The sequence below is a fragment of the Sturnira hondurensis genome, unplaced genomic scaffold, assembly GCF_014824575.4.
Source record: "Sturnira hondurensis isolate 20B ecotype Veracruz unplaced genomic scaffold, ASM1482457v3 Scaffold0004136, whole genome shotgun sequence".
NCBI lineage: Eukaryota > Metazoa > Chordata > Mammalia > Chiroptera > Phyllostomidae > Sturnira > Sturnira hondurensis.
In genome coordinates, this window is record NW_028076767.1 from 13,606,545 (window position 1) to 13,631,897 (window position 25,353).

General features: G+C 36.0%; 1 protein-coding gene across 1 annotated transcript in view; it reads left to right on the forward strand.

Moving 5' to 3' along the window:
* Positions 1-25,353, forward strand: part of STAT4 (signal transducer and activator of transcription 4) — a 99,239-nt gene that overhangs the window by 36,898 nt on the left and 36,988 nt on the right. Inside the window, exons 4-6 of the mRNA XM_037043741.1 lie at positions 21,864-21,962; positions 24,224-24,316; positions 25,229-25,307. Of these exons, the coding sequence (XP_036899636.1) occupies positions 21,864-21,962; positions 24,224-24,316; positions 25,229-25,307 (271 nt within the window). The remainder of the gene's footprint in view (positions 1-21,863; positions 21,963-24,223; positions 24,317-25,228; positions 25,308-25,353) is intronic.

Consider the following 25,353-nt stretch of genomic DNA (forward strand, 5'->3'; position numbering starts at 1 on the left):
CAATTCTGGAAAACACAGCATTGGTCCGTGGGGCAGAATGTTCACATACACCTATGATTGTGAATTTTTTTTTGCAACCAAAGAAGAAATGACCTCTAATTCTAAAACTCTGTATCTACCATGCCCTCTCATCCTTTCCCAGAAAACAAATGTTCTTGGAACTGAAAATGGTAAGGCATAATTCATTAGTTTAATTTCTTTGTCACTAAAGCATTGTTCAGTTAAAACAGAGAGGGTTTTTCTATGAATATACAAGTAATGCCTATTAATTATAGAAAATTTGGAATTCAAAAGAACAAAATAATTATTCATAATTCTACTGTTCAGATTTCAATCACTATTGATACTTTTACTATATTTTTCCTCTTTTGAAGTGCATTACAGGTAGATGGATGCATTTTTTTCACAAATTGAAGATTATGTGATTGTTTCTTTAGAATATTACATCAAAAAGCTATCATAAAGGCTCTGATACCTATAAAACTTAGCAACCCATTATTTATGGTCTTAAGCCTTGGTTTCTCACCACATATGTGCAAATGGAACTACATATATTTTCAAGGCTGGGGTGATGAGAAATTTAGACAAACTAAGGAAAAACTAGACTTCATAATGTCTGAGAAATTTCTTTCAAGTTAAAATACACATTACTAGACATTAGAGACACATTAGCATCTCAATAAGACTAATATGGTAAAGATGTTGACAACCATTTGTTTAAAATCAAATTATGCTCTAACTTGAAAGAAGACCAACCCTATGACTAAGAGAATTAGGTCATTCTATTTCTGCCATCAGGGACTCTAATAATAGATTTAAATTTTCACACTTCTTTAAATATATGCTTTTTCAGTCTTCCATAATGCCTGGGAATCATGCCTTTGACTTTGGTAACAAAAACTTCAGATCTATAATTATATATAAAAATCTCTCCAAACTTCTGGATAAAATGCATAAAAGGAAAAAAAGACAAACATATAAGATTAAGACATAAAATGACTGGACAGTTAATGCCAGATCATGAGTAAAATCTATATCAGTATCAACAACTAAAATTATAAGAAAAATCAACTCCTCATTCATCTAATGAAACATTGCTTAAGGACACACGCCTGAGACTTAGGAAGAATATTCATAATAAGAGACTGGCAGCCCTGGCTGCTGTGGCTCAGTTGATTGGCACATTGTCCCATAGTATAAAGGTTGTGGATTAGATTCCCAGTCAGGGCACATACCTGGTTGCAGGTTCCATCCTGTGTTCGGGCACATGCAGGAGGCAACCAATCACAGTTTCTCACGCTGATGTTTCTCTTTCACCCTCTCTCTCTTCCTCTGTCCCTCTCTAAAAGCAAAAAGAAAAAGTCCTCTGATGAGAATAAAGGGAAAAAAAGATCAAGAGAGAGCTTGATCTTGGCAAAAGATCAAGAGAGGACTTGGCAAGCTCATCTTGATGTATTAGAAGACAGTATACTTTTGAAAATGATCTACTCCACAGTACAAAGGATTTCTTAGGAAACCATGTGTACAAAATAGGAACAAAAATCTAAAAGAGGCAAATAGGTTAAAATGAAAAGTTCGATGGGATAATATAAAAAGAGGGAAATTGTAACTAAGATAAGGAGGAATTCTAAGAACAGAAAAAGAAACAAGAATATAATTAAATCTGTGTTGGACACAGGGAAGGATAAAATTGGTACCATGGAGAATAAACAGATGACATAGGAGGCAAACTTAAAGCACACAATGGTGCAAAGTGATGGAAAACGACATGTGGAAATCAGAGACAGAAGGGCCAACACACATACAAGTGGTGAAAAGACCAAAGCAAATGTAACAAAAGTGACAATCCAAAATATAGTGTAGAAGAATACTTTGCTAGGTTGACAAAGAAACCATGTGGATATATGAGAAGGGACCCAAAATAACCCCAAATTTATTTATAAAATTTTTCTATTTATCCTTACATGTTTAAAATTCAGTCACCTTCAAAATACTCTCCATTTGATACAATACACCTATTGAGATATTTTTTTCCACTGCTCAAAATAGTTTTTGAACTCATCAAGTTTGATGCCTTTTAGTGCATCTGCTATTTTTAAACTTTAAAATAGCCCTTGTTTTATTTATTTTTTAACATTTTTATTGTTGTTCACGTACAGTTTTCTGTCTTTTCCCACCACTCCTCCCCTCCACTACAGCCTTCCCCCGCCCTCCACTGTTTCCACCCCCCCTTGTTATTGTCCATGTGTCCTTTATAATTAATTGTTCCTGCAAACCCTTCACCCTTTTCCCCCATTATCCCCTCCCTTCTCCCCTATGGTCACTGTCAGCCTGTTGTCAATTTCAATGTCTTTGGCTATACTTTCCTTACTTGTTCATTTTGTTGATTAGGTTCCTGTTAATGGTGAGATCATATGGAATTTGTTTTTCACCACTTGACTTATTTCACTTAGCATAATTTGTTCTCCAGTTCCATCCATGTGGTTGCAAAGAGTAGGAGCTCCTTCTTTCTTTCTGCTAGGTAAAATTCCATCTGTAAATGTACCACAGTTTTTTGATCCATTCATTTACTGATGGGCACTTTGGTTGCTTCTAGTACTTGGCTATTGTAAATTGTGCTGCTATGAACATTTGGGTGCATAGGTTCTTTTGGATTGGTGTTTTATTTTTTAATTGGGTTGCTTATCTTCTTAGAGTGGAGTTCTGTGAGTTCTTTACATATTTTGGAGGTCAAACCCTTATCTGAGGTATCATTGGCAAATATGTTTTCCCATACAGTTAGTTCTCTTTTCATTTTAATACTGTTTTATTTAGCTGTGCAGAAACTTTTTATTTTGATGAGATCCCATTTGTTTATTTTTTCCTTTATGTCCCTTGCTCTAAAGGACATATCAGTGAAAATATTGTTGCATGAAATATCTGAGATTTTCCTGCCTATGCTCTCCTCTAGGACTTTAATGGTGTCAAGACTTATATTTAAATTTTTATGCACCTTGAATTTATTTTTGTGTATGGTGTAAGTTGTGCTGGAGTTTCATTTTTTTGCATGTAGCTCTCCAGCTCTCCCAACACCATTTGTTTAGGAAGCTATTTTGCTCCATGATTCTGCTATTTTTTGTTTCACCTATTCAACATTGGCAAAATGTTTCCCTTTGAGGACTGTTTTCATCCAGGGAAACAAAAAGAAAGTTGCCTGGGGCAAGATTGGTTGAATGGGGACTATGGGATATGGGTGTCATGCAATTTTTTATCAAAAATTGCTGAACACTCAGCGTGGGGTAGACAGGCATCCTCATAAATTACCCATCATGAAATGGGCAAGGGTATTGAAAATGTCTTCAAAAAAATTCACTAAAGCTGAATGCAGCCTCTCACAACAACACCAGTTGGTACACTGATACAGGTAGGTTCCTAGAACACTCACCTAACAGAGAAAGCCTGTACTACAAGGGGCCTGCCCTCCAGAAGATAATTCCACTTTGGGGTGGTCCTCCTGGACTTAACAGATTTAATGAAATTATGGTATACTCTTTATTTTAACATGGACATTTAAAAAACTTAGTTTTTTGCTATGGACACGAAAAAGGATGTTTCAATGTCATGGTCATGTGACCATAGCATCTTGTAATTGATGCAAGTGAAAACGGTCAAACAAGAAATGGTGCAACTGGTAACTGGGCATAAATCACAGCCCATTCTATCAATGCTGCAGTACAGGTCATGGTGAGAAGAGTGGGTTGTGGTGAAAATAAACAGTTGTGAACCACTGGGCATGCAAAAATACTTTTGACAAATTAAGTGGTAAATACTATAAGCATGTAAAACTAGGTATATCTTCTAAAACACTGGAGAAGATAAAAGAAAAGATGTATGAACTAAATATCAAAAGACAGACAAAAAAAGAGAAAACCAGGTGACAAAAGTAAAAACAAATATATTAACTACAGTAATTAATATAAGTGGGTTAGACTCCTCTGTTAGAAATGAGAAGATTCTCACTTATAATTATAACAGAAAATTTAATAACATAATGTTTCAAGCTACCACTTAAATGAGGTATTAGTAGAGTTAAAAGTAAAAGGTTGGGCAAGGACATATTGGGCACACACAGACAAAAAAGAAGGTATGGTCACTACATATTATGTTATAATAACATAATAGTAAACTAGAAATGAGGTATAATAGCTAACATTTATTTAGCACTAAGGACATGTAACATCTCATTTAATCCTCATGATGGTTATGACTTGGTTAGGTAATGTCAAATTCCACTCCAAAAGCAACAATCAGAACAAATATTGTATTAAAAAACAATTTCAAATGAACAAATAACATTCATGGATCAGTATGCATCAAATAATATTAAATCAAAATATAAGGGAAATTATAAATACAAGAAGAAATAAGAGAAATCAAGTAGTGGTGGGACACTTTAACACACTTATAATACACTGAGAAGTTTCTGGCATACCAAGTAGGCAAAAACATAAATAAACAAGATCTAATTATTATAATTTAATGAGGTTGATTCAACCAAGAATATATCACAGCCTATTTTTTAAAATATTTTATTTATTTATTTTTAGAGAGAGGGGAAAGGAGGGAGAAAGAAAAGGAGAGAAACATCAATGTGTGATTGCCTGTCATGCACCCACTACTGGGGACCTGGCCTGCTACCCAGGCATGTGCCCTGACTGGGAATCAAACTGGCAACCCTTTGGTTCACAGGCCAGCACTCAATCCACTGAGCCACATTAGCCAGGGCTATCTCATAGCCTATTAATGATGAAAATGTATAAATCTAAATATCAACAGTGGAGAATTTATTTAAAAAATCAGATGGGCTAAAATAACTATTAAATAGCTATTAAAATGATATTGTATGTAAATATATACATGGAGAAAAAAACTAAATGGGCACATCAAAATGTTAAGATCAGTTAACTCCAGCTCTTGTGATTATGGGTGATTTTTATTTTCTTAATGATGTTCACATTTAAGAAATTTTCAAAGGATATTTTTGCCTCTACAATCAGAGAAAAACATAATTGACCTTTGTTTAATGATTGTGATCTTATGAACATCCCACTTGATTCTCACAACCTAGGAGAAGAGGCAGGGTACAGATTTTATTGGGGAGGAAATCAAGGCTCAGAGAGGTAGAGTGGCTTTTTTTTAATGTCATAGTTAATGACAGAGCTAGGTAAAACCCTGACTTCTGACCTAAAATCCTAAGGACTTTCCAGTGCGTTTTGGGGGTAAACCATGCCTCCACATAGGCTTTAAGTGCAGCTTGTTCACCATGTCCAGTGATCAAGGCCCTGAGGTAGTCAAATATATGATACAGTTTAATAAAGTTTTTCATTTGAGACAATAGAAGTGAGGGGTGACTACATCTGATTAATTAATGTATTTAGAGCTAATTGGCTCTAAATGAGATAAGAACTGAAGGAATGGGATAAATACATTCTGATGGAAGCTGAAATTAGAAATAGTCAAAGAAGCCAGAATTGGTCCATTTTAAAGGCTCTGGCACCTGACGGTCGAATTTCACCTAGTCAGTGTCTTTTCTAGAGTGAGTCTAGAGTAAGGAAGAAGTCACATTACATATAAGCATGTTAGTGTGCCTTGCAGTTTAGGCCATCCTAGGGACCACTTGGAAGTGTCACTCTGGGTGTGACACTTCACAGTTTTAGAATGGCTCATGACCTTGCTTCATGATCACAGTTGACCAAAAATGTCATTTGGGCATTCACCTCCCATTACTTATGAACTATTATATTAGCAGTCCTTCAGTTTCCATTTCCCTCAGTACTATCTGATATTGATACTTCCGCTACAGTTCAAATAGATTTCAGATTTTTGTTCAATGGAAAGTGTACAGGGACACTTTGAGGGTTGCTTTGTAAATGTCAAGAGTCTTCAGAGACTGGTTTTATGTCTTTATATTGGAATGATTTTTCCACTTCTTGCTTTAGGAGTTGTAATTTTCTAATTTCTGCACAGTATGTAAAGTAATAAAAAAGTTTTTACCAATGGAATTTTTGTTATGATGAAAATAGCTTTGTTATTTTTTTCCGATTCCTTAATAATGCGTATCTTTGTAAAAATTCAAACAATAATGCTAAGTCTGAGAAGAAACTAAAAAATCCCCTGAAATTCCACCAAAATAAGCTAACCACCATAAACATTTTGATCACCACTATCTTTTCACACTTTTACTCCATAAACAGTCATATATAATTTACCATAAATTAGATATTCATACATACTTCTTTTTTATTCTGAACTCCTTTTTTCCCCTTCTTTTTTTCCTACCTCCATCTATGCTATCACCTCCAAAGACATCAGTGTTAACAACCACTGTAGTCTCTTAATTAAATAAAATGGGAAAGTGGATGATTTTTCTCCATGTGTATTGTGTTTTTGGAATTTTATTAGTGGGGAGGTCAGAATATTTTTATTTAAAAATAAAGCTTTATTATTCATTTCTCTGCTTTCCAAATTTTACATTGCAGAAATCTCTTGATTTTAACAGTAGCAAATGGCCCATGGAGTGGATATGTCACAGGTTATTGAGCCATTCCCCTTGGGTGAGCAAAACAAAGACCTCCAATTTCTCTTTACCTCCATTAACTGCATTATAACAGACAACTTTGTACAGGTATTTCCAAGATAGATTCCTAGAAATGGACTTACTAGTCAAAGATATAAATATTTTAAATTTTAATAGACATCATCAGATCATTTTCAAAATAGGCTATAAAATTCTCATTTTCATCAGCAGTGTGTACAAAGACCCTCTTTCCCATATCTTCATCAAGAGTAGGTGTTTTCATTCTTGCCTACCTGATTGTTGCCTACCTAATCTTTCTCTCTTCTCCTCTACCTCTCTTTCTCTCTCCCTCCCTCCCTCCCTCTCTCCCACTTTTCTCTGCATTCTTTCTCTCATTTACTGGTTATTTGGATGTGCCTTTTTGACAATTTCCAATTCACTTTCTTCTATGGGCCTTGTCATCAATTTCAAATAGTTCTATATACAGGAGGTATAGAAGGTATAGAAGGTATCCAGACATGTAATATGAAAAATAGAGACATCTACTGAAGAAGATACAAGAAACAGTATACACAGGACAATGATGCCTCAGTCCGCCTCAAAGTGGGCACCTTGGGACCTCCCAAAGTTCTCCCAATTGCCATCAGCTGCCAGATCATATTTTCCTGTATCTTATAGATGGTCTAAAATCTCTTCCCTTTCAAAGGAGATTTTAGTTTGAGGAAAGCAAGAAGTCAGAGTGCCACATCTGGCTGTAAGTGGGCTGAGTCGCCTGGGTGATTTATTGTTTTGCAAAAAATCTCTGCATGAGATGTGATGCATGAGTAGGCACATTGTTGTGATGAAGCTGCCAATCACCAGCTGCCCATAGCTGCAGCCTTCTGAATCATCCCAATAGTTTTTTAGCAGGAATGTTCAAGCTTAATGCAAAATTTGATGCAGTTTCATTACTCTACTCATTCATTTTTAATGCGATGGCCACACAGTACACATGCTCACTCAACAGCATCCACCTCCACCCCTGACTAGCACAATGAAGTCATCATTGTTCACACATGCGCATTCCAGTCCATTCTCCTTGGCTGCCACGTAATATGGATATCATGCAAACTGTTCTTGTTACGTTAACAATGGCTGGGCTTTTTCCGGACAGACCTCAAATTAAAAATATTACTTTACAAAATGTCTTTCATGTTAAATAATTCTTTTATATGCATTACCAATATTTTCCTCAATCGGAGATATTTCATTTGGCTTTATGAGATCTTTTTCCATACAAAAATATTTAAATATAGTAAAAAATCCATCTTTTGTATAGTTTCTGGGAATCCTGCCTTGGTTTAAAGTTTCCCATTAGACACATGTTCTCCAGAATTTATTCTAACCTTCAAAAATTTTTAGTCATTAATCCACATAGAATTCTTTATATAGAAATCCAACTTTTTCTTCTGGATTGATACACATTTATACCAGCAAGATTTTTAAAATAATCATTTTTGCCCCACCAAACTGAAATACTACCTTTTCTTATGTTAATTTTCTTATATGATAATTTCCCACCACTCTCTGTTATGTTCTGCTATCTGATTACATGTCAATACCATAGATTATAATGTGGACTTTGCACTATATATATGTAGTAATATATATATTTTTATATATAATATATATACATATATGCTTTATAAAAATACTACACTTCACTGTGTATTTGGAGACCTTGTATGGCAAGTCCTTCTTTTCCCACTTGGAGACAATAGCCTAGTGGTTAACTGGTTGAAAACACAGTCTGGAGTCAGATTCAATCTTGGCTTCAAGTTACTTAACATCACCCTGCATCAGTTTATCCGTAAAATCAGGGTGATAAGTATGTATCTCAAATGGTTGTTGTAAAGATTAAGCACAGCAAAACAGAACACTTTAGAAAACTATATGACATCAAGCACTGAAAAATTAATGAGCCCTTTTAATTTTCTTAACTACTGTGCAACACTTCTTCCATGGGAATGCTATCGAGTCTTTCCTTTAACCTGAACCCTCCAAAAGCAACTCTCAAGAGCCTAACTTCAGTTTCATTAAACATATTTGTTCATTTCGGGACAACTTATGTTTTTATGATACTAAATCCCGTACCTTGGAAGTCCATATTATGTTTATTCTATGTTATTTTTAAAGTCCCCCCCTAAAATTTTGTTTAAAGTCTTTATACAATCTTAGCTTAATTCCTGTAAGACTTGGGCCTCTCTTGTTAAATGTATTACTACGTTTAAAAATTCTTTTTTTCTAGTATTTTAAAGGCAACATTTCCCCCATTTCCAGTTCTAGATGGTTTTTGCCACTGTTGGCAAAAAGCATGTCATCTTGTTTATTCATTCCAGAATTATTTTATTAGAATCTCTTCTGTTTTCTAGATATACAACTATATCATCAACATGAGATATGTGTATACTTTATTTACCGATATTTACATTTTATATTTCATTTTCTTGTCTAAACATTCTTTAATTATGAGGGTGTGTCCTTATTCTCAGGAAAACAAGGGTACCTAAAGCACCTTACCAGACATAAGCAAAGGGCACCAAATCACTTACCATCAGTGAAAAATGTGTCAAACTATACAGAAATTAGGAGACTCAGAGTACCATCACCATTGGAAAAACAACCCTCACAGTTCAATTCTCCCCAAGGTGGCCTCACTACTAATGATGCTGGCCAACCAGGGTCTTTAAGAAGCAAAGTTACCATTTCCAGGGTCATTTCAAACCTTGCTGTCCCCTTTTAACTAATCTCTAGAATCTAGTTTCTTATCCCCTGGTACTAGGAACATGTGACTAATAAAAACTCCAGAAGGATTTAATGACAGGGGTCTTTGCCACCACACAGATGAAATAATATGCTTTTTCTATTTTTCACTCAGAAGAGGATTATTTTTGTTTATTCATCCTCTCATTTGATCATTCACCAGGACTTAGTGAGGTTCCTATCAGGTGACAGCTACTTCAAGATTAGTCTTGAAGAAGACCAGCCTCTGGTTATGAAAGACAGAGAGTCTGAACAGGAAACCAGACATACAAATAAATCATGGAAATGCTATGTGAGCAATTTTATAGCACAAGAGGGTATGAAGAAGTATTCAGGGACTTGGGTTTTACTCTCCTTTCAAGTTAACGAGGGAAGTTGTTGTTGTTTTGTGCATGCTAGGAACTGACATGAGGCTCCTGGATCAGAGACGAAGTCTTTATCGTTCACGGCAAAAGCAGTAGTCAGAGCTTCATGCTCATTGGCGTTTGTTCCTCATTTCTCTGACGTCCCAAAGGGGTGACACAGTGGGTCCATCATGATTGTCTGCACACTCAGTGGGTTGTGTTACAGAAGATGAACACTGAACTTGAGGAATTCACTACTTTTATAGCTGGGGGGAAGCAAGCCTGCCGTTGGCTGAGGGGAGGCGTTGTCTCATCACTTAAGGTTGCTTACTACAAATACAACCCTGAAGAATGGTCAGGGCCTTGCATTTTTGGCTTGCCCAGCAAGATCATAAGGGACATTCAGGGTCCATGGCAGATTGCCTCTACCAACAGCAAATATAACTGCCAGAGGTACTAACACCTAAGTGGTCCTGAAGAAAAGTGACTTAATAACTTTGTAATTAAACACAGTCATTTCTGTTTGGTTTAACCGAAACCAGCTATCTTGAGGTTCCATAAAGAATGGTTAGTCCTTGTGCCCTGGCTGGTGTAGCTCAGTGGATTGAGTGCGGGCCTGCGAACCACAAGAATGATGAGTCCTTGAACAGACTTATCATTTCCAGGGAAAATAAAATTAAATGCAATTGTGGCTCAAGGGGTTTGATTAAATAGAGAAAGAATGCGTAAAAACCCCTGGCAACATTTGGAAATGTCATAGTTTGTAGAATGAGACACCTGGACTTGAAGGGTTCCTTCTTAACTTCTCCATTCTATGATTTTTTCACCAATGACCCTACCACTGGGCTTCCTAATGTGGACCTTTCAGGCTACTGTCAGTGTTAAAAACAAAGCTTATGAAGCACCCTGCACATCACAGATGTTTGGTAAGTGGCAGGTTCTGTTATTGTTTTGCTCAAACACATAAATGATAAGTAGAGTTCGTTAGCATCTACTTTGCTCTCTTCCTGTCACTTTGAATTAGGCAATTCATTTATCTCTTAATTACAAAGCCGTGAATTCCCCAAGAGCCTTGAATTTTTGTCATTGTAATTATGTAACAAGGCTCCAGCTCTGTTTTTCCCTCTTTTCACCTAAACTACAACTGCTTAAAGCCAACATCTTTTACAAAAACCTCTGCTTGAATCAAGCAAAGAGAAAGACCTAATACGGAGTATGTAAGTTTAATTTATCACATCTTGTTTAGTTCTAACCCTCAAAGTAACACATCCTTAGTTATTTTTAAAGTCCAAACAATAACAAAGAATTGAGGTAAAAGTGTGAGTGCCCATCCCCCCAATCCCATTTCCCCAAGGATGACCATTCATGAGATTCTGACACATCACCTCCCAGGTCTTTTCTCTATGCATACAGAGTACAGTGTTGATTGTTTCCCCCCAAAGATTACATGAATTATGCTCGGGTGAAAGCACTGTATAATTATTTCTAATCACTAGCTTCTGTGTGTTAATTTTTTATTCAAAGCAGCTTTTGGTATATGTGGGTGCGCCTGTGAGAGTTGGTCCTAGAGAAATGCCAGGAAAGTCCCTATTGTCTAATGTTTCGAAAACCCTGAATGCATAGTCTTCTTTTCTCTGGAGTTTCTTTTCTATTCATGTAAATATATTTCCAGGAACACAAGTCAGTCTTCATTGGCTTTATAATTAGTTTTGGTCATTTCTGTGAAACTAATAGGAAGCTTCTTATTTTCTGTAGTTATTGATTTATTATTTACAAGACTTAAATTCTCCGAACATCCCCCTGAGGCAACATAAGAAAACTCCTAATGTTTATATACAGGGCTTTACAAGTTACAAAGCTCTTTCTCAAGTGTCTGGCATGCCCCTCACAATAACTCTATGATGAATGACAAGTATTATTTTTTCAAATAACTAACAGGGAAATAAAGTAATGAAGGTTGAGAAGTGACTTGCCTAAGATCTTGCAGCAACAGCCACAAGCCCAAGTCCCCTGACTTTACATAACAGTGATTCACGGAGTAATTGTCCAGGATGAGTTAAAATTTCACAGGCAGCAAACATGCATGGCTCAAGAAACATACTCGGAATTTGTAGAAGACATACTCGATGATTTAAGAGCTACTTTCTTTTAAATTTAAGAAATTTAAAAAAGCTATATATGCCTGTAGCTAATTTTTTAGCTAGTTTGTTTTAAGGTAAGTATATATTAGTAACATAAATAGGGGATTAATCATTTTTATTAAGAAAACCTTTATGGTATTGAAAGAATTTAATGCTTACTGAACAAGAGAAGGAGTTCTATTCATTTGAGTTTATTCATTCTTGGCAAAAGGAATAGTATAATGATATGTCAGAACTGTGACTTCAGCAAGACAATTTTTAAAAATAGGCTTGATTTTTCACTTCTGGCCAAGATGGAGGCATAGGTAGATACACTTTGCCTCCTCAGACAACCAAAAGAATGACAAAAAATTTAAAAACAAAAAACAACCAGAACTGCAGGAAAATCAAACCGTATGTAAGCCCAACAACCAAGAAGTTGAAGAAGAAACATTCATCCAGACTGATAAGAGGGCCGGAGAGGGCGCACGGCAAGGCAGTGGACCAGGCAGTCCCCCATTTGTGTGCAGATAAGCTGGGAGGAACCACTGAGGAGTGAGACAGACGACCTTCCAGGCAATAAGGGGCTGGGAAGAAGTATTTGAAGTCCTGAGAGGCAAAGATTCACATCCAAGATAACTCTGTCCAGCAAAGCTTTTATTTAGCAAGCTTAGCAAACTAAGCAAACAACTGGAACAGGAAAAGAATCACAGACATGGAGATCACATGGAGGGTTATCAGTGGGGAGGGGGAAAGGCGAGAATGGGGGAAAAGGTACAGGGAACAAGAAGCATAATTAGTAGGTACAAAATAGACAAGGGGAGGTTAAGAATAGTGTGGGCAGTGGAGAAGCCAAAGACCTGTATGTACAGCCCATGGACATGAACTACAGGGGGAGGGGAATGATGGTGAGAGGGGAGATGTAGTGCAGAAAGGGATAAAGGGGCAAATAAAAAAGGGACAACCAAAATAGTGTAATCAATAAAATATACTTAAAAAATAAAAATAGGCTTGGTATTTTTAGAGCATTCTCAGGTTTACAGAAAAATTAAGTGGAAAGTACAGAGAATTCTTATATACCTTAGTCTCTCCCCTCCCCCGCCAGAGTTTCCCCTACTATTAACATCTTAGACTAGGGTGGTACATTAGTTATAACTGATGAGTCAAAAATACATTATTACTAAATAAAATTGGTAGTTTACATTAGAGCTCACTCTTTGTGTTAATGCAGTTCTTCGGGTTTTAACAAATGCATGCTGTCATATACCCACCACTACAGTATCATACAGAGTATTTTCACTGCCCTAAAAATCCCCTGTGCTCCACTATTTATCTCTTTCTCTCCCCCCAAAACTCCTGGCAACTGCTGGTTTTTTTTACTGTCTCCATAGTCTTGTCTTACAATATGTAGCTTTTGCAGATTGACTTCTTTCACTTAGAAATATCTTTTGTATTTTTCTCCATGTATTTGTGTAGCTTGATATCTTATTTCTTTTTATTACTAGATAATACTCAATTCTATAGATGTATTACAGTTTGTTTATGTATTCACCTACTGAAGGACATCTTGGTGGCTTCTTTTAATAATTATGAATAAGTTTCTATAAACTTTTGTGAGCTGGTTTTTTGTGTGGACACAAGCTTTTGATTCACTTGGTTAAGTACCTGGGAGTGTGACTGCTGGATTGTATGATGAGAATAGCTTTAGCTTTCTAAGAAACTGCTAAACTATCTTCCACAGTGCCTGTACCACAAAAGTCCCTGTTGCTTTGCATCCTCAGGCCAGGTGTTGTCAATGTTTCAAATTTTAGCCTTGCTAATAGATATGTAGTGGTATCTCATTGTAGATTTAATTATTATAAAAGATAATTGTTCTTTAAATCTATTAGGCTAACCGTTCTATATCTAAGTCGGCCTAAGACAACTAGATACACTTGTCAATGTAATGTGTTTTTTTTTAATTCACTTATGATTCTAGTGAGGAAACATTGGGCAAAAAAAAGAACCATTAAGAAAAATTGTGTGTTCAGAACAAAGAGAAGGAAATAATAAGAGGCTGAAACTGAGATTATGTTGTCATGTAGAAACTGGCCAGTGCATCTGACGCTGGCGAGGGGCAAGGATACAGATTATCTAACGGCAGTGTTTGGGGAGAGAGCTAGTAGTTGGCAACCTGAACTGTGCAGTGAATTATAGATTGCCAGTGAACACATGAAACAGTTTACTATGTGATTGGAGACAACTGCTTCATATTCCAGAGATACTGTAAAAGAAGAAATATCAGCATTAGAGTGCAGTATGGCTGCAGGTAATTTCAAGAGGAAAAGTCCAAAATGTCTAAAGCAGAGGTTAGGAAAGAGCGGGTATAGAGCAGGCCCAGGGAGTGCCCTGACTACATCCCCCTGAGCCTCATCGTTTTAATCAGGTGGACTGATAAGTGCCAGCATCTGCATCTTTTTGCTTCAGGGTTAATTATGGCAAGAGCCGTAAAAATGCTCCACTTCCCAAAGCCCTTGGATAGATAAGTCTAAATCGCATGTCTACACTGGTTACCAGAATAGCTTGATAATACACCTTTTACTGCCTGCCTCCTCTTCCTTGACTCACTTACCCACTCCAATAACCATGTCTTTTTGGAAGTCAACTCCCAGTCACACTTCTTCACTAGAATCCTTGTCTCAGGGTTAGCTCCTGGAGGAACCCAAGCTCAGAATAGTTGTTGGCTACATGTTTCTTCAGACTCCCACAGCCTCCTTGGTTATTATTGCTGCTCTCTTTCAAGGCTCTGCTGAAACCTCTGCATTTGTTTGTCCTGGGACCCATTACTCTCCTCTTACAGTTGCTAAGTCATTGCAGCCAGAGAATAACATCTGGTAAATCTTTCACAGTGCAGAAGAAATTAATTAAATGTAGTGTTCAGTCTCCCTCATGTGTTTGCATTTTAAAGGGGATCCTTGGAAAAAGAACTCAAAGGAGCAATTGTCTAGTTGTGAAAATTCAGATTCTGTGCCACCTGAACAGAGGGGATTATTTTAAGCAAGCTTTCTCGTGTCTTTTACCTCTGACTGGTACTCCTACAATCACTTGAAAGGAAAAAAGCAGATGAACTAGTCACTCTTTAGTGACAAGTCAAATTTAGAAATTACTTGAAAGGGGAATTTAAATTAGAAAAGGATTTTTAAGGAAAGCCAAGGAATTTAGCATAAAGCAGCAAAAAAGATTAAAACAGTATATTCTTTGATTTCAAGACATCTTTCCCCCCCACATTTTAACATCTCTAAAATCAAATTGCATCTTATACATAATAGCATCTCTTAGCATCTTATACTCAGTAGCATTCCATTGTCAGGTGGCAAGCACAATGTTATTGTCATTGCCAGTGATGTAAAATCGGGTCATAGCTATTCATGTTGTTGTCACTTCACTTGAATTATGTACGCTGTCAGCACAGCACATGTTGAGTTTAATTGCTGTTTAAAGTGTCATCAATATAACACTATGATTGAAAGAAATAGTTATCATGTGTGCAGAATGGAATGGAAACAAATCAGCAGGGTACAAATTTGATATTAAGCAAATTATTTGTCACTAGATGGATAATCCTGACTTCCATATTGTCTTGGAAAACAACAATAAAGTGCATTTTAGGATGTAAGAAGGAAGAAAGACGCTGACAAGCAGAAGTTATATTATCTTTCATTACTGAGATTCATGCAGAAGAAATGCCTATATCATACACAAAGCAACAGTGGCAAAAGAAATCACCAAATTCCTCACAATAGATGAATTAAATCTCAGAACAATGGAAAGCTGGAGTAAACAAATTTTGTAGTGTGCAGGGGTATCATTAAGACGAACAACATCCATTTACCCCAAACTTCCTGCTGATTTTGAACAGACTGCATTTAACTTCCAACATGATACCATTGAAACTTACTAAAATATGTATTTAATTAAATAAGCATTACTGAGGGTGGGGGTGAGGTTGGTTTTCTCTGACCAGACTTGAGATTATACTGTCAATGCAAAAGGGTCTTTAAAGGGATCACAGGTATGTATTTGGGTGATTTTATGCCTAACTGCCAATTTCTGGTTACCACCCCATTGAATTTAAAGTGTAAAACAATGTCTAAGAAGAAGAACTTCTTGGTTATTGGGAATGAACCAAAGCATTATGAATGATGGTTAGGCTGACAGAGGACTAACTGGTTAGAAGTGTTCCAGAATAGATAACTGGGAACCCAGGATATAATCTAGTGCTCAGCTATTTTCATAGACATGTATCTGAATAGTTAACTAACAATTTCACCTGAAAGTGTAGTGAAGTGATTGTTAATTATTATGGCATGATTAGGTTACTACAACCCCTCAAAGCTTTAGACAACAAACCATTAATGATGATTTACAGAAGGAATGTGAGCCTTGGTTATTGTCTAAAAACTCTCTATTGAGAACTTTTGGTGAGATCAAGAAAGTAGGCAGGGGACATCAATGGGGGAAAATGGGGACAACTGTAATTGAACAATAATTTTTTTAAAAAGGAAACAAAAAAAAGAAAAGAAAGTACCATCATCAAAACTTACAAAAATGGAGACAGTAGTTGTACACACTTTAAATAAATGTTACCTCATCAACATTCTTGATGGCTCAGAAGACATTATTTTATTTTTAGAATATAGATGCTAATAATTTAAATTTAGAGAAGTTGAATTCTAACTAGTGTGTGTGAAGATGTTTTAGAAATACATTAATGCCGCAGCCCGCTGCAGCAAGGGTGGTCACGAGGTGAGGCGAGGGACTGAAAGAATGGAGAGGACCATAAGCTCTGCTGGCAAATGGCAACTTTATTCAAGGAACTACTGTTTTATATACAAAACTGCAGTGGCCTGAAGCAAGGCCGCGAGGAAATGGGAACAATGTTGTTTTACAAAAGTTCGTACACTCCCGAAAGTTATCAAGAGGGCAAGATGTTCTCATATCCTGAGAACATTAGCCCGAAGATAATAGTGTCCTCATTACTATCACTTCCTTGGAACATGACGCATATGCCAAGATCTTGTTCTTTCCTTCAAGGCTGAGAACGAGAAGGTCCGGAAAATGTCAAGATACCCGCCAGCTCCAGGGACCAGAAACTAAGTTCCTCCACCATTTTCACAGTGGAGGACTCTGTCCTTGGTCCCCTGCGGCCTGGCGGGCTCCCACACATTAACCAATTTATTTCATGTATGTTCACCCTTTTATATGCATAATATTGATGTGATTTTAAATATCTGTATGTTGAGATAAATCAAAAGAATTCTTTTAATACGGATAAAATAAAATTCTAAGTTATAAAAAATAATGTCCTAGTTTACATTTTTGCCCCAAGGCAAAAAGAGATACAGGTCAGTTTGTAGCAATGAAAGCTTTGACTCATTAGTAATATGCAACAAGCCTGAAGGTTTTTGACAGAACTACAAAAAGAAAATTCACAAAATAAATTTTAACATACCTCTTTCAATAATTGATAAAATTAATATGGAAAAATCAGCAAGGACTGAGAAATTTAAACAACTGAATTAACCAACTTGGGTTAATGAAGCTGTGTAAGACATTTGACCCAACAACTGCAGAATTCATATTCTTTACAAATTCACATGGAACATTTATTTACAAAAGGTCCATATGCTGAGCCACAAAGCAAATCTCAACAAATTTTAAGTGACTGAAGTTATTCGGAACATCAATTCTGATTATAATTTTTAAATCTATAAAAAATCAGTAAGCAAAAGATAAATAGAAAATCTGTATGTTTGGGGATTAACCAATACATTTCTTTCTTTTTTATGCAATAACCCATTTTAAAATTGTTATTTTATTGTATTTTTTCTATTACTATTTATCCCCTCCATACCCTCTTCCACCTCCATTCACCCTTCTCCTCACCTCAATCACCATATTGTTGTCTGTATTCATGAGTTCTTTCTCTTTTTTTTTTGCTTGATCCCTCCACCCCTCACCCAGACCAAACCACCAATGCATTTTTACATAAGTCTGTAGGACAAAGGTGAAATCCTCATGGAAATAGATCATTGAAAAGGCGCCAAAAGCCCCATTATTCCCTCTCTGACCCCACCTCCACATACAGGGTCACAACCTAGCAAATGGGTCACCCCCCCCAACCCAGAACACTTAAGGCTCTGCCCCTCACGGCATGACCAGACAAAAAAAAAAAAAGGCTCAAAGGCAAGAACAAATCAAAGCCCCAGAGCCAATACTTTCAAGTGACCAAGAGACAGCCAACCTATCAGATGCACAGTTCAAAGCACTGGTGATCAGGATGCTCAAAGAATTGGTTAATTTTGGTCTCAAATTAGATGAAAAAATGAAGGCTACACTAAGTGAAATGAAGGGAAATGCACAGGGAACCAATAGTGATGGAAAGAAAACTGGGACTCAAATCAATGGAGTGGACCAGAAGGAAGAAAGAAACAACCAAATAGAAAAGAATGAAGAAACAAGAATTCAAAAAAATGAGGAGAGGCTTAGGAACCTCCAGGGCGTCTTTAAACATTCCAACATCCAAATTATAGGGATACCAGAAGGAGAAGAGCAAGAGCGACAAGTAGAAATCTTATTTGAACAAATAATAATGAAGAACTTCCCCAATCTGGCAAAGGCAATAGACTTCCAGGAAGTCCAGGAAGCTCAGAGAGTCCCAAAGAAGGTGGACCCAAGGAGGAACACACCAAGGCACATCATAATTACATTACCCAAGATTAAAATGAAGGAGAGAATTCTAGAAGCAGCAAGAGATAAGGGGACAGTCACCTACAAAGGAGTTCCCATCATACTATCAGCTGATTTCTCAAAAGAGACCTTACAGGCAAGAAGGGGCTGGAAAGAAGTATTCCAAGTCATGAAATGCAAGAACCTACATCCAAGATTGCTCTATCCAGCAAAGCTTTCATTTAAAATAAAGAGCAGATAAAGTGCTTCCTAGATAAGGTCAAGTTCAAGGAGTTCATCTTCATCAAGCACTTACATGAATGTTAAAGGGACTTATCTAAGAAAAAGGAGTTAAAAATATGAATAGTAAAAGGACAGCAAACTCATAGTTATTAACAGCCACACCTAAAACAAAAGCAAGCCAAGCAAACAATCAGAACAGGAACAGAACCACAGAAATGGAGACCACATGGAGGATTAGCAACAGGGGAGTGGGATGAAAAGGGAGGGGGAAAGGTATAGAGAATAAATAGCATAGACGGCAGGGAGAAAATAGACAGGGTGGGGCAAACATAGTATGGGAAATGTAGAAGCTAAAGAACTTATGACACATGGACATGAACTAAAGGGGGGAATGTGGGTGGAAGAGGGTGTGCAGGGTGGAGGGGAATGAAGGGGGGAAATGGGACAACTGTAATAGCATAATTAATAAAATATATTTTAAAAAGAAAAGGAAGAAAAATGTATCAGTATTTATAAAATCATGTATATACTATGATTTCTAGATGCAAAAAATCCAAAAGAATTTACAAATAAATTTTAGAATTATAAGAGATACTATAAATACATTATTAAATTAATAAGAGTTTAGAAAAGTTGCTAAATGCAAAATCAGTATGTAAAAGTCAAATCTATTTCTACGCACCAGCAAAAACAAGAAAGATGCCATTTACTTCATTATCAAAGCTACAAACTACATAGAAATAAACCTGTCAAAATATGTAAGATCTCTGCTGAAAATTACAATGCTTCATAGAGCAACATTAAAGAAAACATAAAAAATGAATCAGAACACAATTGTAAAGATGCCAAGTCTCCTAAATGTATCTAAAAATGTATTGCCATTCAAATTTTCAACATAATTGTGAGTGTGTATATAGCTTGACAAGCTGATTCTAAAATTTATACGGAAATGCAAACAAAACTTATTCTACTGACATCAAACCTGTTATAAGCACTAGTAAGTGAGGCAGTTTGCTAATAGAGAAAAGATAGCCAGAACCATAAGATGAAATGGGTTTCAGTGCAAACCCAGCCATATGTAGACACCTGATTTATAACAGGGTCGGTCGAGCAGAGTGTGATGAAAGAACAGAATGTTCAACAAATATTGTTGGAACTGAGTATTCATCTAGAAAAAAGTGAAAGGGAACTCTCATTATTATCAAGCTTCCAGGCAATTAAAATTAAAGGCAAAACTATAAAGGCTTAAAAAGATAATGTAGGGGATAAAAACCTCCATGACTGCAGGTTAAGGGAAGATTCCTTAAATCATGACAAACACTAGCCATAAAGAGATGAATTTGACTTCATTAAAGTTAAAAAGTTCTACTCATTGACCCTGTGAGATAGTGAAAAGATAAGCTACAGAGTAGAAGATATGTATAACACTCGTATCACAATAGAAAACGGGTAATTTCTCTTCCTTCCCTCCTTCTACCAACACTTACTCAGGAATGTTTTTTGTTTTTGTTTTCTGTTGTATTGTTGCTCTTTTTTGTGTAAGGTATACATATTAACTAGTGAAAAGTGACCATGAGTGCATCTTTGATGCTTACAAAAATAAAAAGTGCTAATTTGGTTTTGAATCTGTAGTGATCAGTTTTTTTCTAAGATGTTTTTTCTCAAATCATTTAAGTGAGGGACTAAGTTAGGAAAAATGCAAGTGAAAAGATAGCCCAGATGAAAACCATGGTGATTCTTTGTTTAGCCTTACAAGACATGGGGAGCAACTGAATCTGAAAGGAAAGGTAGAAATTTAAGTAGGAAAGAAAAATGACAAAGTGTACACAGTGGAGCTGAGAAATATTGAAAGATAGTATCTAAATGATTAACAAAAAAAGAACTGTAACGGTGAGAAAAACAAAGACCAGATGGTGATTCTTGGAAGGAATATGGAAAAAAATCAGTGAGTGTGAAAATTAACAACAGGAACCAATTCTAATTAGAATGAACCTGAAATTCTCAGCATACAGGAATAACAAATTTGGTGTCCCTGCTTATAAGTAGGATCATTTTAATTTATTTACTTAATGAGCTTCTGTCAATTCATGTTTTTCCCCTCTTTGGGAGTTTTTTGATTTAAGGGGGGTGTTGAGGAGAGTTTTGAAGGTCATAGAATATGGAAGAGCAGAAACTCAATTCCTTGTTGTTTACGGTAGTTTCACAAATGGAAGTGCTAATTAGCACACATCATCTAGTAAAATTGTGACAGCAGCCACAGCCACAAAAATGTTCACAACCAATAACCTCTTTTCTTGTCTAGAAAGGCTGTTTGGTTTACTAGTCTGTATAATCTACTTTTGATTAACTGCTAATTTTTCACTTTATAGATTGTTTTTGTTTTCTTTTCTGCCATTGACCTTTTCACCATTTCATGGATAATTAGCATCCTCTTCAGAGAGGAAAGCAGAGGGAAACTAAATAAATGCATTTGTCTACATTTATTCTGCTTTCTGTTAATCCTGCCTTGGAAAGGTCTGATAACAAAGAAAGTTGATGCTATGACTGCAATGATGGCGTTGTTCAAATTAGTCTCATAAACCCAGAAAACACAGACACCTACAGGGGCCTGGCAGGTAAGGTAAGTGAGTGCTTGAGACACTCAGTGGTGGACACGAGGGTAACTGGGTAACACAGCCTTCCCTTGAAGGGATTAGAATATTTCAATTTGCACCACATCCCTGAGCTAGTCAACATGAAAACCACCACACAAGGGCCAAAAGAAATGCTTTAAGCACACCATGAAGCACATAGTTAACCAGCGCATAGCTGGGACCAACATGGTCCATAGTAAGTAGTTTTGGTTTTTTTTTTTACCTAAACCTGATCCTAAGCCTGAAAATAAAATGTTTTTTGAAGTCAGAGCAGTATGCCCCACAGGAGTCTACATTCACAAGATAAGTTTCTGTGTTTTTATAAAAGATTATTGGAAAATAACCCAAATAATTTCCCATATTTATTGGGAGATCATTTTTGATTTGCAAGCAGTAATGTTTCCTTAAAATGTATATATTTAGGCTTTTATGTTGTTTCTACTCACTTTTTTTTCAGGGAAAATTTCATGGAAATCCAATGCACGTAGCTGTGGTTATTTCAAATTGTTTAAGGGAAGAGAGGAGAATATTGGCTGCAGCCAACATGCCCATTCAGGTAATGTGTTCTAAACTTGTAATCTTGTTATGACCTGGAGCTCATTTTTTTTTCAAACAGAAATTCTTGTCTTGCAAACCAGCTTCTTCTATTGGTGTTACTGGTGGCACTACCCTCCATTCACTTGTAATCAAGGTCTATGGGTCTTTGAGTATGATCCTTTCTCTGCTTCTTTTTTTCCCTTAAAAAGAAAAGATTTTATTTATTTATTTTGAGAGAGAGGGAAAGGGAGGGAGAAAGAGAGAGAGAAACATCCGTTTCCTCCTGCCCACCCACAGCAGGGATGTGGCCCACACCGCAGGCACGTGCCTTGACTGAGAATTGGGAATTGAACCAACAACTCTTCGGTTTGCAGGAGAATGCTCAACCCACTGAACCACAGGGCTTCTCTGCATCTTTATTGAGATAATTATCAAGTTTTTCCAAACTTTGTTTCTAGAATTTTATCTCTACATTTTTTTTCTATTTCCCCTGGTCACACTCTGGCCCATGGTCTTACAACATTGGTTCAATAACATCGTAACTACTTCCTAGCTGAATTCCTACCATTTGGACCCTGCTTCCTCAGCATATTTACCCTCAGGGAGTGATCTTGCTCAAACCCCTTCAGTAGCTCCTGATTGCCTACCCCGCCAGTACGAACTTCACAAGCAGTAATTTTGTCTTACAGAAGCTCCATAAATACTTGCTTGTTAATTGCTTGAATATAATTTGCTCTTCCACATTTTAGATTATATTTTACCCCACTATTCTGAATGAATTCAGAACTTCCATTAAAGACAAGTAGAGGAATCAATGAAATCTTTAATGAATAATCTTTATGAAAAGAGTATATCAATACACAATTTTCCAAGTGACATCTTCTGTAATTTAGTAAATCACACCACAATATTTATTTTTGAAGGTCCAAGAATAATTTTTAACTATTTAAAAGTTCTTAGGTTTAGTTATCAGGTTATCGTCATTTTGAGAGAAGTATGAAGTTTTAAAAATGTACTATTCTTATTTTTAGATGAAAAAAGAACATGGTGTTATTTTTATTTAACTTGAAATCTGAAGTATAGTAAGTTTATAAAGTAAATATAGTTTGATTCAGTGCTTTGGGATAAAATTAAGATACTATTACTAATATGTTATATTCTCATACTTATATTCTAAACTGTCTTTTTTGTATCCCTCTTATCTCTCATCATTTTCGTGCGTATATGTGTGTGTGTTCCCTTCAAGTGTTGGATATCAATTAAACTAGTGACATTAGCTTATTTAAATAGATGCTAATCAAAGTCACTCTGCAGATAATCTACCAGAACCACATGCTGCCACAAAAGAACTGGTTTAGAAATTTCAAAGAGGTAGACAGTAACAGAGGCTAAATGAGCATGAGGGAATTTTATAAAACTTTTACAATCTGAAGACTGTGGAGTAGTTGAAAGAACACTTGATCAACTGTCAAGAACATGGGTTCCACATGAGGTGCCACTGCTGATTCGCTGTGGATTTTAGCCACGTCACCAACCTTTCTAATCATAGTTCCCCACCCAATAATAATGTAAAGAGGATGCTGATATCTCTAACTCTTATTCTAGATGTCTATGTAAATTCATATCAAAGGAACACATTCAATGCCGGGTTCTTAGAGGGGCCACAAAATGGTGCTTGGAGAAGCTAGTTAGCCTTTCTATTTAATGAGGCTAACATTTTTATATATTCTTTAATAAACTCCCTTTGTTCTAGTGTAGAAATAATTCTCATGCTGTCAGATTCATCTGAATTCCATTCTAATTCTAAATTTAAGTCTACCAATGTAGTTTCACTATACGAATTTTTAAATTATGTGTATTAGTTCTATAGAATTTATAAAGTAATATAGGTCTATTATAGCAAATTAAGAAAAATAACTATAAAATCATGTATACTTTCACTATTCATAGATAACATACTTATAACATTTTGGTGTATATTCTTCCAATCACATACACTTGAATATATATATGTCTATGCATATATCCATATATTTATAAATATATGTATAAGCCATGGAGATCATAAATATATGATATTTTTATCATTGTCTCTATTTTTAACAATTTGACACTACCTACATGGCATTAAATGTTTTTCTACCCCATGATTTTTAATGGCTGTAGAGTATTTCATATCACATTGATCCAAACCTCAATTCAAAGTATACTACATATACTACATTCATCATAAACCTGTTTTTTCAACCTCATTGAAATTTCAAGACATTCTTTTCCCAGGGACCTCTGGAGAAATCCTTACAAAGTTCTTCAGTTTCAGAAAGACAGAGGAATGTGGAGCACAAAGTGGCGGCCATTAAAAATAGTGTTCAGGTGAGTGATCTTACAGATGCCTAGAAAGCCTAGCTATTGTGCCCATACAGCTATCTTCCTCCTATGTGCTCCAAGTTAGTGCCTATAGAAATCATGGAGCAATTTGTTAATAAGATAAATGTCTTTGAAGCACTCTGCTCGTGTTAGAAAATATTTCTTACGGGGAATCATTTTAACTTCAATTACTGGAGACTGAGTCTACCCACCACCACACTCCACTACTGGGGAGCCATGCGGCCTCAGGCGAGTAAGTTACCTCACATCTCTAAACCTCTGTGTCTTCATCTGTACAAGTGAGGATAACCACCTTCATAGGATTGTTGTGAGGACTGCAGGAGATAATACATGAAAAACCTTTAGCCTAGATCTCAACACTAAATGCCTGTTATGTCTGAGCAAAAATCATCAGCAGGTTTGGAGAAAAGTGAAAATCTCAGAGGTCAAAACAAGAGACAGAGGAAGCACAGATTTTTTTAAGAAGTAGAGAAGAAACAAAAATTACACTGAATTGTCATAAACTGCAGCAGATTAAAAAGGACACTTGAAGCAAACTGATAATTGGTACACTAACACAGAATTATATGGAACTAAAAGGAAAAAGTATTCGTATTCTCAACTAAAAATGATATTAGTAGCATCATTTGGAACTAATTGACAAACAAGAGGTAAGATGCTGAAAGATTTCCAATTAGGCAGAGAAAATGGAGAAGCAAATTCAGTCTGGTTCTCCGAGTTTTATTAAACTTTTACAGGAATTAGCTTTTTATAAATGTGGGTTCTATGTAAGTATAGTTAGTCTAGGATATTACTGGAAACTGGAAATACAAACCAGTATATTTCGAAATATCGATGATGTTTTATTGAGATGCTTAATTGTAACAACTGAGAGTATATGTTTTCTTTTGTAAAAAGATAACAGAACAAGACACCAAATATTTAGAAGACTTACAAGATGAATTTGACTACAGATATAAAACAATTCAGACGATGGGTAAGTTTTTGTTTCATCTGTAATTCTACATTGGGACACAAAAGCA